The 17,453-nt window shown below is 43.7% G+C and overlaps 1 protein-coding gene across 1 annotated transcript; it reads right to left on the bottom strand.

Annotated features, from left to right (window-relative positions):
* Window positions 1-135: 135 nt before the first annotated feature.
* On the bottom strand, window positions 136-11,044 carry lyplal1 (lysophospholipase like 1). The gene is made up of 5 exons (XM_083761537.1): window positions 10,947-11,044; window positions 5,932-6,031; window positions 5,398-5,567; window positions 2,588-2,703; window positions 136-934 (listed from the first exon to the last, which is right to left on the bottom strand). The coding sequence occupies exons 1-5, from the start codon at window positions 11,032-11,034 to the stop codon at window positions 698-700; spliced, it is 711 nt and encodes a 236-aa protein (XP_083617663.1). The 5' UTR covers window positions 11,035-11,044; the 3' UTR covers window positions 136-697.
* Between the last annotated feature and the right edge of the window lie 6,409 nt (window positions 11,045-17,453).

The raw sequence follows: 17,453 nt of genomic DNA, 5'->3' as shown, positions 1-17,453 counted from the left end.
GCCTCTTGTGCTGCGAGCCTATAGGACGACGAGGTGACGTGACACACACATCGTGCTGTGAGCCTATAGGACGACGAGGTGACGTGACACACACATCGTTCCCACAGAACTGTGAGCTGGCGCTCAGGTCTGAAGCGCTTATCCATCACTTTGACTGTTTTGTCAGCACAAGCCATACAGCAGGTGTTTGAGTGTGTGAATTGAGCACGAAATGTAATGTAATATAAAGCAAAAGAAGAGAAGAAAATCACACTTGTGTGAAGTGAGGGGCGCCCACTGTATTTACATCGGCCAAATGACGTCGTCATTGAATGCCCTAACACACGTTAAAGGTCCATAGACTTGGATTGCAAACGATTGACGTCATGATTGCTCTAAACAGACATTGTAATATCCTCAAAGTCCATAGACTTGGCTGCAAACGATTGACGTCATAAGTGCTCCAAGCAAACAATGGAATATGCTTAAGGTCCATAGACTTGGCTGGCAAACGATTTACATCATAAGTGGCAAAAAGAAACATTTCAAATCCCATAGACTTGGCTGCCATATGACTTAATCTTCAAAAAGCCATGCACTGGAGGGGCTATAGCGCCCTTCAAAAACAGGTTTATTGCCAAACTCACAAAAGCCATGGTGCCGAAATACCCGGGAGGTAGAATCTGTTCTTGTGAGGATCGGTCATTGGTCAGGGACCTTAGGGTCCGTCCGGTGGCAGCTTGGCGAGGATCCAGGAACGCAGCAGCTCCATCTCGGGTCGGGACAGCTGGTGGTACAGTCCAGGGATGGAGTGGAAGGTGGCGGCCATGCCAGCCTTCCGTAGCGCTGACCATGTGTCCTCTCCCCACTGGTGAAGCACCAGGTCATCTTTGGTCCCGTGGCACTGGAACAGCTCCGGAACCGACTGTCCAGCGGCCACCCGACGTTCCACAGCCTTGGAGGGGACACAACTAATTACCAGTGGTGGAAAAAGTACTCACATTTTCTACTTAAGTAAAAGTACCAATACTGCAATATAGAAGTACTCCGTTACAAGTAAAAGTCCGGAATTCAAAATGTACTTGAGTAAAAGTACAAAAGTATCGACATCAAAATGTAAAAAAAATGAAGTGAGTGGTGCAACTCCGTGTGTGGGGGGGGGGGGTTCAAGACCCACAGGAACGCACCCAGGGTTCCAGCCCGGTTACCTTTAGAGCATACGCTGAAGTATTTGGGCTTTTGATCCGCGAAAATCCGAAAAAATGTTCGTCCGTTTGTTATTGGCCTAAATTTCCCAGAAGCCCTAGCAGCCCACAGCATGTGTTGATTTCCGGTTTCGTCATCATAACATGAAGGTCTCGTCTCCAGCTCCGCGGCAAAGACAGAGTTTCTTTTTGATTATTAAAATACGGCTAATTAAACACATAAAACAAAAGGCGGGAATATCGTATTACGCGTGGTGGAACCCTGGATTAAACAATTAGTGGCCGTCAAACTGTTAAAATAACCGTAAAATAGATCTATATTCGGTTGGCAATATTGCTATCAATAATATGGAGCTTATAGCTGAGGTTCAGGAGCGGGTCCACACCTCCAGTACAGCTACTTCCACCTCCTATCAAGCCACCTCCGCCCATATTATAAAGGCCCATCTAACCCACGGTTCCCCCTCTGTTCTCACCCTAATTCTCATACTACTCCCTCTCTAACCTCTCCACATAAAGTTCGTCAAACATCCTTATTTGTTGAATCCTTGACACAAATACTCATGTTTATGATACATAGATGCTTATATTTCTAGGGGGTGACCTCATAGATGGGATGGTAACTGTTGTTATTTATTTTCTTTATATACGGTACTTTACTGTCCAATATTATTGTGTGTGGGTGTGTGTATGACTGTGAGAGTGTGTGGGGGTGTATGCGTGTGAGTGTGAGTGTGTATGTGTGTGTGTGTGTGTGTGTGTGCGCGTACGCTCACATATTGTTTGCATTTTATTATTATCCTGTGTGATCTCCTACAGTTATAGCATTTATCTACTGTTATTTACGGAGTTGGCAACACATACTGTAATGTTCAATTGTTTGTCTTTTTCCTTTCTGTATGTCCTTGTCTATTTCAGTTCATGAAAAATGAATAAAATGTAAGTTGAAAAAAAAAACATCCTTATTTGTTGGTGTGGTCCTCCTTGATAGTGAACAATTGATGAGTGTTTATTCTGCAACAGGCGTCTCCACATCTCTTCCTCTCTTTAGTAAACAGAAAATACGTATTCACGTCGGGACGGCAATTTGATCCAATCAGGAGAGAGAACTCATTCAGGATGCAGGATAAACACATGTAATTGGAAGTGATGAAACTTTTTTTTTTACTGAAGTGAACAGCCTGTAGCAATGATTACAGTCGTGATATACTGTAGGGCTTTAGCTTTTTAACAAAAGAAAATAATCACTTATACACCGCCTTCAACGCGGAGGATCGAAGTTTTGATTGAATACTTTATTAGCCAAAAATGTGAACAGCACGGAGGTACATTTAGGCTAAAAGTAATAAGTACGAGCAAAATGGCTGCCATCTGCATGGTTTATGTGTGGGCTTGAGGTTCACCTGAACAGCGATGGAATCCTTATTGAGGAAGCTGGACAGAGCGTACACTCCGGCGACATCTGGGTGATACCGGCACGCCAAATGGAGGGCCATGGCTCCGCCCATTGAGAAACCCCCTTTGATGAATGGAATACAAAAAAAATAAAATAAAAATGCTTATTTTGTTTACATTGTGCGTGAGACAAAACAGGAGGTAGGACTGTAAACTACATTATTCTCCATATCGTCATATCTCTGGTGGAAACCTCATATTTCCAAAACTGTTACTTTCAGGATTCAAATAAAAAGCTAAAAGCTAAAGTAGCAGATCTACAAGCTCCAAACGAGTCGCTTCACACTGCATTTCAAGCTTGTAGATCGGCTACTTTTGATGATCCCGTAGTGTGATCAGGGCAGGGCGTTAATTTACAGAAGAATGCTGAATGTTTCAATATTGAGATAAGACGTTTCTGCCCCAACAGCGACAATATATATATATATATATATATACAGTAGCTCACTCGTGGCACTTAAAAGTTCTCAGACGTGGAAAATTCTCTCTTCCTTAAAAGAAAAGAAAAAACATTAAAATGAATAGGACTCCTTAGTTCCACATCATCAGCTTTTTCGTTCCTTTTGGACCAGGCACCCGTTCACGAGTCTGTCCTTAATCTTACACATCTGGGTAGATCTGGGCACACTGTGTACATCTGGGAAAGAGTGCAAGTACCCATCATCCTGTCAGAGGGGGCAGAGGGGAGAGAGAGAGAGAGAGAGGTGGGGGTACAGGAAAGGTGGAACTCACATGCTCAAACCAGTGTATTAAAGGAAAAAGTACAGACATCCATGGGATTCCTAAGCCTGCTTTATACTTCAGTTCAGTTCAATTTTGGTCATAAAAAAATTAAAATAAACATTACATGTATTCATTTCGTAATGTTTTTTTACACTTTTTTTTACTTACTTTTTTTTTAACGTTTTTTTACTTTACTTACTTTTTTACTTAGTCATATGATGGCGTCTCATGTGTAAAAAATAGACAATTTGCAAGCTCACACAATGCATGAGCTTGTAGATCTGCTATTCTTGGCACGGGACACCGCCATACGACTAAGTATGAATTTGACATTTCTGTTTCTTTAATGGTTTCCCTCTGATTTTGTATCATCGCTGTAGTGAACCTAAGCCCCCCAAATACACACGGTATTCTCTGTACCGTTGTGTTCTCTGCATGTGTGTCAATATGTTTGAGCCAAGTTGTGTAAAATCACTGTGTGTATGCGATACCTTTCTTTTACACCAGGCCTTCCCAAATATTTAAAATTGGTGTCTCCTCAGGATAGGAAATATTACACTTTTTGTGACTTTTCCCCATTTTCTTTAAAAATATATATTTCTTTGTTTCTTGTATGAAAGTAAAAAGGTACTGGTGACTCATATACAAACGGGTCTGTGGCCCAATATGGGTCGCGACCCTATGTTTGGGAAACCCTGCTTTAGACAGTTTCCTGTGGACTGATGCCTCCAAAGAGAGAGAGAGAGAAAAACATCAACACACACACACACACACACACACACAAACCCGCAATCCCGGCCCCCTAGAAAAAAAAAACTTTTCCATGGAAAGCTCTGGCACTTGTCAGTCCGTCAGCCCGGGGAAGTGGACTCTGGGTACGGAGCAGTGCGTTTTCTCCAGCATGCCGAGTGACTCCAATGAGTATTTATAGTTAATGACAAAATGTTATGATTTAGGAAGATAATATTTCAGCAGTCTCCCAGGAGCATGTGTTTTTTGAATCACTTTCTCTGGAGCTGAGTTCAGGGGCTTTTCTGGCCCTCTACACTGAAGCCTTTCACACAAGCCCTCTCTCCTTTTTTTCACTCCCCCTCTCAACTATTTCTGTATATTTATATATTTCGGGGCTTGTAGGTTAACCCTTTTCCCAGTGCTCCCAGCGGTTTCCCCTTTCATGCACGGCAATCATTTGCTGTCTTTACACTGACATTAAAACGCATGATGCCCCCCCCACATTATTTCCTGTGGGAACTCTTACCTAAGTTCAGCCATAATGTTTACAACACTTGACGCGCGCGGTTCCATTTCATTGTTATTTATATGCGAACTTGATAACCACAATATTGAGGAAAAAGCTTTTCAGGACCTGAGAATCTCCCTGAAATACCCCCCCACCCCCCCTAACCCCCCTTTGTTCGTAATTGGCAGCACATGAAAGGATACGGTAACCTGATAAGTTGCATACTTCATTTTATATCGTGATAGTGGGAGTTAAGAACACCAAAGCTACGATGAACTGAGGTGTATGAGAAAGAGAGTGTGTCTGTGTGTGTGTGTGTGTGTGTGTGTGTGTGTGTGTGTGTGTGCGCGTGGGTGCGTGCGTGCGTGCGTGCAAATGTGTTAGTGTAATAGGGAGGAAAAGAATAAGAAGGAAAAAAGCAGTATGGAAGAACAGAGCCAAGGATCAACTGTGAGAAAAAATGAGAGAGAAAATAAGAGGTTGGGGTGTGCAGAAAGGCAGAGTTGAATAATACATTTAAAAAAGGTGACATGGCTACATAGCTAGCTACCGAGTCTACACAACAGAAATAATGGCCTAGTGGTCCAGGCGCATGCCACATATAGGCTCTGGCCTGACAGCGCATCGCATATTCGAGTCCCGCTCATGACGACCTTTGCTGTATGTCTCTCCCTCTTTCCTGACTATCTTCACTTGTAACTATCAATAAATGCAAAAGGCCAAAAACTAATCTTAACAATTATTTTTTTTTAATAATAGAGTGTGGTGCAATACAGACAGAGAGAAAACAAGTACCGATGATCATCCTGTGTTTGGGCACACCAGCCTTGAGCTCTTCTTCAATCACAGCCCCCAAGGTGCTGCACATTGAATCTACGGACTCCAGGTGCTCAGGACAGTCTTGCGAGATCTTGAGACGATCGAACCACACAGTGGACAGTGCCCCTCGCATCGGTGTGTATGGCCTGAGAGAATGAGACAAAGGCAGACATGGGCTTTTACAGAGTCATACATCTTGTGGAAAGCACTGGGAGAAATTGTTCACTATGTAAAAGTACATATTACAAAGTACATTTTCTTTTTAATATCAATGTATTGCTGTATTTAAATCCCACCATAATAATTATTTGAAACCATTTATAATGTACCTTTTCCCTACAATGTAGTGGAGTCAAAAGTACAATATTTGTCTTTGAAATGTATAGTGGAGTGAGTCATGTCAAGTATTTATATATAAAATAACAGATGACAGTACACAAGTAACAGTACACAGTCCACCATTGCTAGAAAAACAAGACATGGAAGGTTGTGAGATGTACAGTAACCTACCTGGCTGGAGCAGTGGGATAAATGACTCGTATATGAGAGAATGCCAATTCTGGGGTAATAACATCTCGTACCCAGGCTCGCAGTCCCTGCCCAGTATCACCTAAAGTTGGAAAGGAGATTTGTTAAGAAGTGGAGGATGGATGACCACTTGACCAGTGCTAGGGGCGGGCTGATATGTACAACACCAAATATCACAATATATTTTGAACAGATACTGTGTCAATATTGTGGCGATGACTATTGAGCTTTCACAAAATACTCACACAATGAGATTCTTCATGAATAAAATGCATACTGTTTCTGATCTATATCTGTGTGGGTGCACTATTTCCCATTGACAGCCCATACATCCAATCTGATTGTATTAAACAACATCAAACTGACCAATATTGCAGCTGTACGAAAAGCTTGAATTATCCTCTTTCTATCTCGTTGTAAAATCCATAGTAGATATGTTATGAGCTACTTCTGAGAAATTGAGAAATTCTTTGTAGGTGATTTTTTCTTCTAAGTGTTGAAGTTTGGAAGCGCTCGTTTCCAGTAGTTTTTCATATATATACCGCCTACCGGTATATTTTTTTCATATAGTTTTTCTTTTTCATATAATGTTTTTTCCCTGGCATGTTATATCACAACATTACAGTCCCCTTCTTGACCTCAGGGTTACTAGTTCCCTCAAAAATAACAAAATTAAAGACACATTTCTACGGAGAGGCCTTTTTAAGCCCCAGAACTCTGATAGTGTTGTTGTTATATATTTGGCTGTAATTGTTGTGATGTTTATGATTGCTTGGTTGTTTTATTTTATATTGTTAAGCAAAAAGGTGCTTAGTTTTAATATTACAATGTTCAGCCCTAACCAGTGCTATTATTACTTCCCACCATACCATGGCATGTCCCATAAACACTAATACGTTCAAAAACTAGTAGACAACTCTAGTTCAGTGGTTCTCAAAGCGGATGCGGGGACCTCCACGGTTCTTGAGGGAATGTGTTAATGTAGCATCAAAATCAGTTTAAATGCATCAGCCTATTTAAAACGAATTTACAACCTCACAAATATTGCATATGGTCCACAGCCAAATACATATTGACTATGACTGTCATGATTATGACAGTCATGTTTCAGGGCTAGGACTCTGCATCTCTAGCCCCTCTCGGAACCCCCTGGGTCAGCCCAATCCGAACCAAACCGGGCTGACCCGTAGGGTCCCTGTGCGGTGATGTGTTTTCGTATGGAAATGTTGGAACGCAGACATAAATACCTTCGGTAACGTGGTTTCTGCGCTGTTTGAGGGCTTCTGAATGTGTGAACTCTAGTTTCCAACGCACACCGCTGCGAATTATCCTGTGCTGCGGAAGCCGTTAAGTATTTTTGAGTGACCAATACATCCAGCAATGTCCGTGTACCTGTATGTTTGTATGTATAAGTGAGCACGAGTATGTTACTTATTTATACCAGTAGGGGGCACCAGAGTGGTGCAACCACTCCTACAACCAGCAATGATCCTGTTGTCATGAGCACGAGTGGTGTGCACATGCGTGAAATTGGAACGATACAGAGAAGAAATTTGGACGATACAAATTGGAATGATACAGAGAACCAATAGACGGGAGTTGCACCACTCGGTTCACACTGGTGTGATTTTTAATCTATGTTTGACCGACTTGGAAGCTTTGATTCCTCTCTTCCTTCCTTGTTTATTTAGGGGAGACGGGGGTAATGTGAGACACTTTTTACATTTGCTCCCCTGTAGGCGAGCTAAAATGATATATCAGTCAAATTTACATATTTCCCATTCATTTGGGATGTTTCCTAAAAATGGAAATGATTAGAATGAATCCAAGACAAAGGGCAGTGAAAATATGATTGTTTTAAAAAAAGTGGTCAGGTGTCTCACTTTACCCCAGGGCTGGGGTAAAGTGAGACAGACCAGCAAAATCAATGGGGTAAAGTGAACCACTTATTCTTTTCACTTTAAAACTACCATAAAAACACTTGTTTTAACAGTTAGAACACTGACAGCTAGCTTGACAACCACACATTCCAAAACTAATGTCAGACTAGTAACAGAATCATGGGAATTGGTCATTAACCACATTTTCTTTCTAAACACTTTAAAGTAAGTCTGAACAGAATCAAAGACAACATTCTGTATTTCAAAATGTTTTAATTAACATTCAAATGATTAGAACACAACACACACGCACACAATCCACATCTCTACAAAAAGCAACACTTGCTAAAAGAGATAAACGTTTCTCTCGGTCGAAGTTTCCCCCCATTTAACCCATTAAGACCGGGAATGTATCTGTGTCACTTTAGCATAGTAGACAGCAATTGGGTTCGGAACACTTGACCCTTAGAGCAGGCTAGTAGGGGCTCAGCACCATCAGAACCAGCTAGAACAGCTACAGCTACAACTAGGCCTACTCTACATTCCAGCCCTGAAGGTTACAGTTTGTAAATACATCAACGATGTGATTATAATCATAAATCATCATAAATGGATGAAGCCTTGGCCTGGAAGAGAGGTTATCAGGTGGTCTCCAAACGTCTTAGAGTGTTTTAACCCTCAACAACTACACTCTCCAGTTGGCGGGTCAGCAGTGATTTGGCCAAGTCACTGCCCCTCTCCTCCATGCCCACAGCTATAGACAAATCTGTGGAGGGGCGCCCCGGGCACAGCCATCACCGAGGTGAAACCAGCTATAGCATTGGCCACACCCGGCCAACAGGGAACGCAGTGACCTGCTGGCCAGGTGCAGCAAACCAGTGCTGACCACACCCCAGCGACCAGCTCGCCCAGGGAAACCCCTGAAGATCTGCCCACTGTCCTTTCTGTCATGCCTGAACCAACAGGAGGCTCCCTCGGCCTTGTGTGTTCTTGGGGGACTGCAGGCACTGAGGTCTCTAGGACTATGGTTTGCCTCATGCCTAGGGTTCTCCTACATCTCACCAGACTGTTCGTATGTGCGGTGTGCATGTGTCCATCCTTGTCCACACTTAGCCTTACTCTGGTGTATTTGAGTCAAAGAAGCCTTCTCTGAGTCGGTGTCACTGGCATTGTTGTTGTCGTTGAATCTGTTCTATCGAGTCTCCCTTCCTCCCCTCCTCTCGGAAGACTCTGGGGGTATTGCTTATTTGTACGTTCTGTAGCTTGCTTGGTGCCCTCTTGCGAGTGCTGCGACAGGGGCTGCTGGCCCCTGTTACCCCGCCAGTCTTTCCTGGAGGTCAGCTGTCTCTCCAGCGTCACTGACCTTCCTCGGTTGCCATCCAGACTTTCCTGGAAGTCACTGGTTTCTAAAGGTGAGGATTTGCTCTCTCTGTGTGGTTCCTCCACGCTGTTTAGGTTGTGGCAGCTTCTTCGCCACATCACATTTCAGAACATGTGCCACATCGTTTTCCTTTATAGCAAATGTGGGTCTCTCCCATGCTTTCGTGTTTCCCAGGATTCTTCTGATAATTTGTGCAATTGTGCATATATTTCTGGTGTATTATCTTCTTTTCTGCCTTGCTCTCAGCGGCTGCCTTCTCCATCTCTACAAGGGCGGTTCCACCCCAGGTTGTCTTTCTGGTGTATCTTGGCATTTTCTACAATGTTTATGACATAGAAAATAAAACATATGCAATGTAATATTAGATTAAAATATGTTTAAGACTGAACTTAACTTGTGCCTCATGGTGGGGTAATGTGAGACAGTGTCTCGCTTTACCCCAGAGCATTTGTCTCACTTTACCCCACACCCACATTTTGGTAAACAGGACCTCTTTTAGCAATTCAGGCTAATCTTCAGCTAGCAGCAATCTCATGGATGTATATGATGGTAGTTCATCAACGTGTATGATTTAAGTTTTTCTACCTGAATTAATTTGCTTTGACACAACAGCTGATTATGTTGACGACAAGAAAATTTACTTTTACATGCAAAAAACATATTTTTGTGAAAAAAACATGCTTACCACAGCACAATAAGGTCCTCTCCTCCATGGCAGGTAGGAAATGGGAGGGGCTTCAACATATAATGGTCACATGACACAAATGTCTTGTGGTCATGTGATACAGGGGGTGTCTCACATTACCCAGTGTCTCACATTACCCCCGTCTCCCCTACCGTTTATTGTACCGCCTCCCGCTGTGCGGTTGGCTTGTGCGTGGATACGTTCCTGCCACTGATTTGCTCTGTCATAGCTATAGCCACTAGCTAGCCAGATAGGCGGTACAATGAGGTGTCAATAAATAAGGAAGGAAGAGAAGAATCAAAGCGGTCAAACAAATACTTAACGGCTTCCGCGGCACAGGAGAATTCACAGCAGTAATTATAGGTACTTATAGTTCACACATTCAGAATAACTCAAACGAACAAAAGCCCTCAAACAGCACAGAAAGGACGTATCCGACGTATTTATGTTTATTTATGTTCGCGTACCCGGTGGCAGGGTAGAGGTGGAATAGGACCCCATGGTAACTGGGTCTCAAAAATGTCAGAAACTTCAGTACCATTGGGTTCTGCTTGTAGGGCTACTGCATCTCCTGAGTTAGAATGATAGCCTATTTATAAACCTTGCTTGGTGTGGATTACAGTCAGTCATATAATCTACTAGAGATCTTGTGTCAGTTTTGACTATATTGTTTGACACGTGCTTAACATTTTTCAGGCTTCTCTGAAGTGTGCCATGTACACTGTGTTGACATTTGTACACAGTACACACTCGAGTTATTATGGGGCTCCTTTGAGTTCGAGAACCACTGTTCCAAGATATTAAATACAGCTCCACCTGACCACATAATGATCCCCACTTGTCTGCAGCAGTACAGTACAGTTACAGTACAGTGAGTACACAACACATAGCCTACATGTGTTACATGTATGCCTGCATGTCCCCACTCTCCTCTGCAAAAAGTCGTAGTATAGCCGTTTAGAATATAGACCATCAAAACAACACACACACCTCTACTTTTCCCACTAAATAATCACACGGTTCATATAAAAAAGCTATTGCTGAGCAGCACCTGAGCCGTGCAGGAAGATAACCGACGCGGTGTGCTTCCCCGTCGGCGACACGGCGCACTTTTGAAGCCTCTGCACGGAGGCAGCCATGACACTCTGCTGCTGCCGTCTGTGACGCGAGATGGTGCGTTCACAGTACACGGGGCAAATGTAAAAGATGCAGTCTGCCATTCATTGTCAATGGAAGCCAGCGACATGACGTTGCAAAGACGCAATGCTGCATCCATGTATGTAGCTGCTGCTCCAAATCAACTCGCAACGCGTCGTTGCGTCTGCCCGTGTGAACGCAACAAGGGACAGTGGGAGTGCACGCTTCGTCGATGTGATTGGGTGAAGCAAAAAACGCAGATCCACCAAGCATAATTGAAGAGGTACTGCGTCGTTTTACACTATCCCTATGATTATGAATACATGATCTTGGGGGGAAGAAGCAAAACTTGCATTTTCCTGTATCTAAAATATAAATACTATTTTGTATTAATCTCAAATTTACATATACAAATGATGCATGTGTATTTTCTTCTTACTTTTAGGAGTAGGCCTATGAGGCCAGGTTACACCATTTGCTTATTTTAGGACCAACAAAAGCCAGTGAGCTGGGTTCCTATGTGTAGTGACTAAGGAATGTCTGGATCTGAATATCTGTTTAAACACATTTAAGGGTCTTATCTTCTATAAACATAACCCTCTTTCACTTGGATTCTGGTCATTTTCACTAGCAGAAGACCACACAAACAGTGTCCCTCTCTCGACCCCATTGTTCTTGTGAAGGGAGGAAGATGGAAGAAGTTGCTTCATATCTGTTAAAGAGTCAAAAGACCTTTATAAATGTTCGCTTTACCGACTCAGGCCCGGCACCATGTGGGTGCCAGAGGGGGCCTGGCACCCTCAGTTGCAAATTCTGACCCCTCAGTTTAAAATGTATGTACATATTATTTTACTATATATACAAATGAAATGTGCGCCCTCGCCATTTTTAACTGCCCCCCCCCCCCCCCCCCCCTCAGTAATTTCATCCTGGAGCCGAGCCTGCACCGACTTCAAATTCACACTTCACACACATCCCACACCACCACAGGGAGTGCAGTGCCCAGTGTTGAGTCCGTCGGATAGCCGGTTGTCCAGAACCAGCACAAAAGCCTCTGCCCGGGCTCTGGATCTGATCTCCATATATGGAGCTGGCCTGTTCTGACATCACAACACTTAATATTTGGGCATGCCGGCTGACACAGAACTGACATCACAATGATGTTCTTTTTTTAAAATATTTTTTTATCCCACGATTTTGTAACCCATTTTTCACCCCTGTGTCAATTTGAGTACTATAGACGAATAACAGTTTAAGTCCACACTAATTATCTATAATGTATAAATGATGGATTTATAGTGGACAACCAGGCCTTGTGCAGGGGTCAGAATAAAATGTGGACTTAAACTGTTATTCGTCTATAGCTCTACACACCCTCCGCCAACCTGGGGAGAGCAACAGACTTGAACTCATGCTTCCTTCATGTGTGAGTGTCCAAGTGTGACTCTACCCTCCTTCAAAACTACTCTAAAAGAGGACCTACAGGTGGCTGCAATTTGTAACTGGCCCCTGTAAAAAGACAAAGCTTATCACCAGAAATGACCCCACTCCCCAACTGTTTACTGTACTTCTTTTTTATCACAACTTGTAGAATATATAATGTTTCTGAATATGATATTATTATTTGTCTTTAAATGTCTTGATGAATTGAATACAAAGAACCTTATTGGAAACAAGCCCTTGGCTTATTTGCGTTATCCTTTTAGCATTTTGTGTGTCTTTAAAAAAAAACATCTTAATAAAGTATTCAATCAATCAATCTGTTATTCTCCAAACCAACAGGGATGTGACTTATCTTGTCTTACCTACATCCTCGCCTGACATCTGGAGGATGCTGCCCTCAGTGCCCATTGCCCTGCTCTCATCACAGGCTACCAGAGGTGTGTTTACATCTGGAGGATGCTGCCCTCAGTGCCCATTGCCCTGCTCTCATCACAGGCTACCAGAGGTGTGTTTACATCTGGAGGATGCTGCCCTCAGTGCCCATTGCCCTGCTCTCATCACAGGCTACCAGAGGTGTGTTTACATCTGGAGGATGCTGCCCTCAGTGCCCATTGCCCTGCTCTCATCACAGGCTACCAGAGGTGTGTTTACATCTGCAGGATGCTGCCCTCAGTGCCCATTGCCCTGCTCTCATCACAGGCTACCAGAGGTGTGATTACATCTGGAGGATGCTGCCCTCAGTGCCCATTGCCCTGCTCTCATCACAGGCTACCAGAGGTGTGTTTACATCTGGAGGATGCTGCCCTCAGTGCCCATTGCCCTGCTCTCATCACAGGCTACCAGAGGTGTGTTTACATGCATGCTTTAAAGCAGGGGTCTTCAACGATTTTAAGGCCAAGGACCCCTTAGCTGAAGCAGGGACCCTTTATGGCATTATGTTATACCGTTCTTATTTTGATCATGTAATGTGCAACGAAAGCACTGATTTTAGTATTGAAATCCCAAAAATGTAATAGACTTGGACCATGCTGCATTGATGCCTGTATACAGCCAGTGAGGTGGCTGACTTGACAGTCTCCAGAATAGGTACAGGACATTGATTTAATGAATGCGGAAATACTATCAGGTATCATGTGATATAGCCACTATGGCACATTAGGAATCCACTACACATTACGGCTAGGTCAATGTGGTAATATTATTGACTGCCCATTTTGTATGTCTGTGGCAAAAAATTACATTTTGACAAAACCTGGCATGGTGATGACCTCTACTCTACAATAGAACCCTCATAGGGCAGAACATGAAGATATATACACAGAAATGAAAAGAACATGATACAATACATGTGAAGCTGCATTGGATGCAGGGCATTCAGGCATATAGTGAAAAAGAATGCTATAGAGGAGGAGGCTGGGAAGTTGGAGGGAGTTTGATCACTGGCGAGCTGTCATTTGAAGTATACTTAGCAGCGAGAGATGTTGGTCATGAGGGAGTGAATGTCGGTCTGCTTAAATACTGTAGATTGTGTAGATTCCGAATGAATCATTAGGATCGTGGCTGTATGTGCAAATTATGCATGGAACCAGTTTGACTTCGGTGCCTGCTTGCCTCAACTAAAGTGATGCTCCATTTGGTCTGGCGCTCTCTGGGAATCTTGGAGGCTGGTTGTTATAAACAATAAACAGTGGAGGCTCTGGTGACCCATAGACAGTAGCTGTTGGGTACATAAATCAACCAATGATTCTGTCAACAGCTTACACCAAGTCTGAACTAAACATACCACAGCACGTATAGGCTCGGCATGCACACGAACCCATGCATGAATGCAGGCATGCACGCACGTCGTCTACGCACACACACACACACACACACACACACACACACACACACACACACAGGTTACTCCAGGAAAGAAAACGCTGATCCGTCTTCATTTAGGGACCAGAAAGTCCTCAGAGCTTTTAGCCAGACCAGATCTCTCCCAACATCTTTTCAAGCCAAAAGAAAAATGGGAGATATTGAGGCGTGCAGGACAATCCTCGCTTCTGTTAATTCCCACTTCTGGTTTTATCATATTGGAAAGTCTGACTGGGGAATTAGAGTACTTCTGACCGCAGTGATTTTTCACCCTGGTGTTTTTCTTCTGCTTTTCTTTCTAGCCCTGCTCCCCCAAGTTCTTCTGCTTTTCTTTCTACCCCTGCTCCCCCAAGTTCCAACCACCCGCCCCCGCCTCTGTGAGTGTGAGCTCACTGGGCGAGTGCAGTAGAGCCTCCCCCATCGATCCTCAGCGATGATGAAAGAATCACCGCACTCAGGTTGCGTGCGGTGATGATTTAAACAACTCATCACTCCCCGGTTCTCAGGTCCTATGGTGACTCAGGTCCTAACTCCTGAGTGTGTAATATTTCTTTGAAATGGAAACATTGTTAGCAAAGGAAAAACGCCAGCAATGGAATCAGTTTGACCCTGTGCTCTTAGTCTCAGGTCAAATGTGATTGATGATATAGTGCATGGTTTCATGCTACGATACGATGCAAGAGCACGGGCTACGTCAGAGCATGGGCTATATGTACCCTGTATATGCTTCGGAATCTAAATCCGCAACAATAACTCACACTTAATGCAAACTCGCCCTTGCAAAGTGTGTCGACTACACGTTTGCCCAACTCAAAGGGCTGCCATTTTGCAGGAACAGCTGCCTCTCACCTGTGCAAAGACGTTAATCAGAGAATGTCATATTTGACTTTGGGCCATGTTTTGGATGTGCTCCTTTTGTTATTGTCCTGCTCAGACCGTGGCCTTCGGGTTTAAATGGGATTACCAGTACCTGTGCTGTGTTCACTCTGCAGCACAGTGTATCGCTCGCTGACTCCTCTGACCTGAGCGTCCTGTCTCAACCCACGGTACAGTGTGCTGCCTTGACTGCTCTCTTCCAGCTTTTATGGCTTCACATCAAAGCCCCCCACTGCAGCGTTGCCAGAGAGCGCCACATAACTCAGCCAACATGAAAGTACGGCCGGCCGTAAATTTTTATGGAGAGAAAACCCAAGTAAACACGACAAACCTTTAACACGCTAGATAATGGAAGAACAATACCACCACTTTCAAGCCCTCAGTGTTCATCTGGAACTATACGCCGTTGCTATACGTTGAATATCTGTTACCGTGTTTTTCATTATGTACGCTATCTATAAGGTCTTATACCTACAGCGTAGAAACAGAAGTTTCGGGGTTTGCAGGAATGCACACAGGAGGCCAAGGAATTTTCTGGCGATAGGATTTTATTTTCAGGGTTGACTTTGATGTGGATGGATGTATTCTCCATTCTTTGTGTTACTGGGAAAATTAGAAGCATACATGTCTCACAAAGGTCAACGGAGAGAGTGCAATGTTACTGCGACGTTTCACTTTGTTACAGTGAAATTTGTGTCCCCAAAGCATGGTTGAGAAATAAATGATTGTCTTCATGGCCTATTTAAGTGCAGCCATGAATAGCCCCTCTTGGACTTTCAAAACATTTACATCCCTGTTGCTCCTCTTCCATGCCGGTGTGCCTCATCCTTGCAACACTGCTGCCTCTGTACTGTAAACTGACCTGCTGCAAGTGCAGGAAAACTGGCAGAATTTTATTTATTTTTAATTCGTTTTTTTTTCCTTTTTTTGCCCCGAAGTGCCGATCCGGGGAAAGTTTTGCTCATTAGCTCATAGTGGCTGAGGTCAGAATTGGGGTAGCGAAAGCTGATCCCAGGTCTGCAGCTCCAGGGCAAACGTGTCTCCCCAGAGTGCTGGGGAAGCACCTGCTCTCTCCGGGCCTCTGATTTAACCATAACACAGAGCTTCTGTGGCTCTCCCAACTTCAGACAGGTTTCCATTACACAGGAAAAAAGGGGGGAAAGCGGTGTTTTCTGAGCTGCGAGCGGTCACAGTTGCGCCCCTGCCAACTTCCAACAGTATTTTTGGAAAAAGAAAAGAAAAAGGCGAAAGGAGCTGGTCGTCACAGCGCTCTGCGAGGCACAGGCTCCACTCGGGTTGATTTTGGATAAGGGACGCCCTCTGGAACGGATCTTCGGTCTTTGTTTGGATGGATCTGTCACAGAGAATGAGTGGAAAGCAGGAATGTTAGAGAGGCGTGAAAGGCAGAATCTAAGACAAAAAGGCGAGTGAAAGTGATGCAACGTATAGTAGGCCTATACGGATTTCAGAATTCTTTCTCCCAAATTAAATTATCTTTTTCTTTTGTGACATTGCAAAAGGGGTCTCGCAAATGAACTTCCCAAACAATGGGTTCTTGAATCACTGGAAGCCCTCGATGAATGGTTGGAAGGGTCTGAAGAGGATTCATGTCACTGGAGTCACTGGCTTATCTGTCTGAATGGTGGCTCCATATTCAGAAGGATTTGTGATAGCATGTGAAATCCAATATCCTCCAGGAGAGGAGAGGTTGGGCGGTTCCTCCTGATCTAATTAACGCTCCCTCCCTCCATCCGTCCATTCCAAAAACATTCTGTTCCCACATCATTAGAGACCGATGGCCCCTCCCAGGGGTCCCCATACGGTGCCACATATAGGCTATACAGATCCTTCGTCTCACCTCACTTTGAAATCAGACTCAGGGAGAAATAGGTTATTATTCTTCTGCTTCTTTTTCACCACTGAGCTAGCAGAAATGAGAAGCAGAATATATATTCACATACATGCTGTTGCAGGGGTCTGTGTTTTGGGGGACTGGGGTCTGATATGTCTTGCAACGTACGGCACCTTAAAAAGTCAATGCAATGCTTTTCATTTAGTCTTTCAGCTATTTGACTGATTTTATTTTTTTTCTATTTTGGCTGTGGTTATGCGACAATAATAAAATTACACTTCAGTGAGACACTGACGTTTATTTTTATTTATTTTTTGCGGAACCTTCCCAGGTACAATGGCCCCTGCAGCTGGTTGTATTGACGCTGCTGACTATCACTTTCATCCCTGT

The sequence above is a fragment of the Protomyctophum parallelum genome (assembly GCF_964188405.1).
Source record: "Protomyctophum parallelum genome assembly, chromosome: 3".
Taxonomy (NCBI): Eukaryota; Metazoa; Chordata; class Actinopteri; order Myctophiformes; family Myctophidae; genus Protomyctophum; species Protomyctophum parallelum.
This window is presented reverse-complemented; position numbering and strand designations above follow the sequence as displayed.

Bases quoted from the DNA above. Each gene is read 5' to 3' on its own strand.
- lyplal1 (XM_083761537.1), bottom strand. From the start codon at position 11,034: ATGGCTGCCTCCGTGCAGAGGCTTCAAAAGTGCGCCGTGTCGCCGACG. The intron at 5,568-5,931 runs GTAGGTTACTGT...TCATTCTCTCAG, and splicing joins TATCCCACTGCTCCAGCCAG to GCCATACACACCGATGCGAG. The intron at 2,704-5,397 runs GTACTTGTTTTC...CATTCATCAAAG, and splicing joins CAAACACAGGATGATCATCG to GGGGTTTCTCAATGGGCGGA.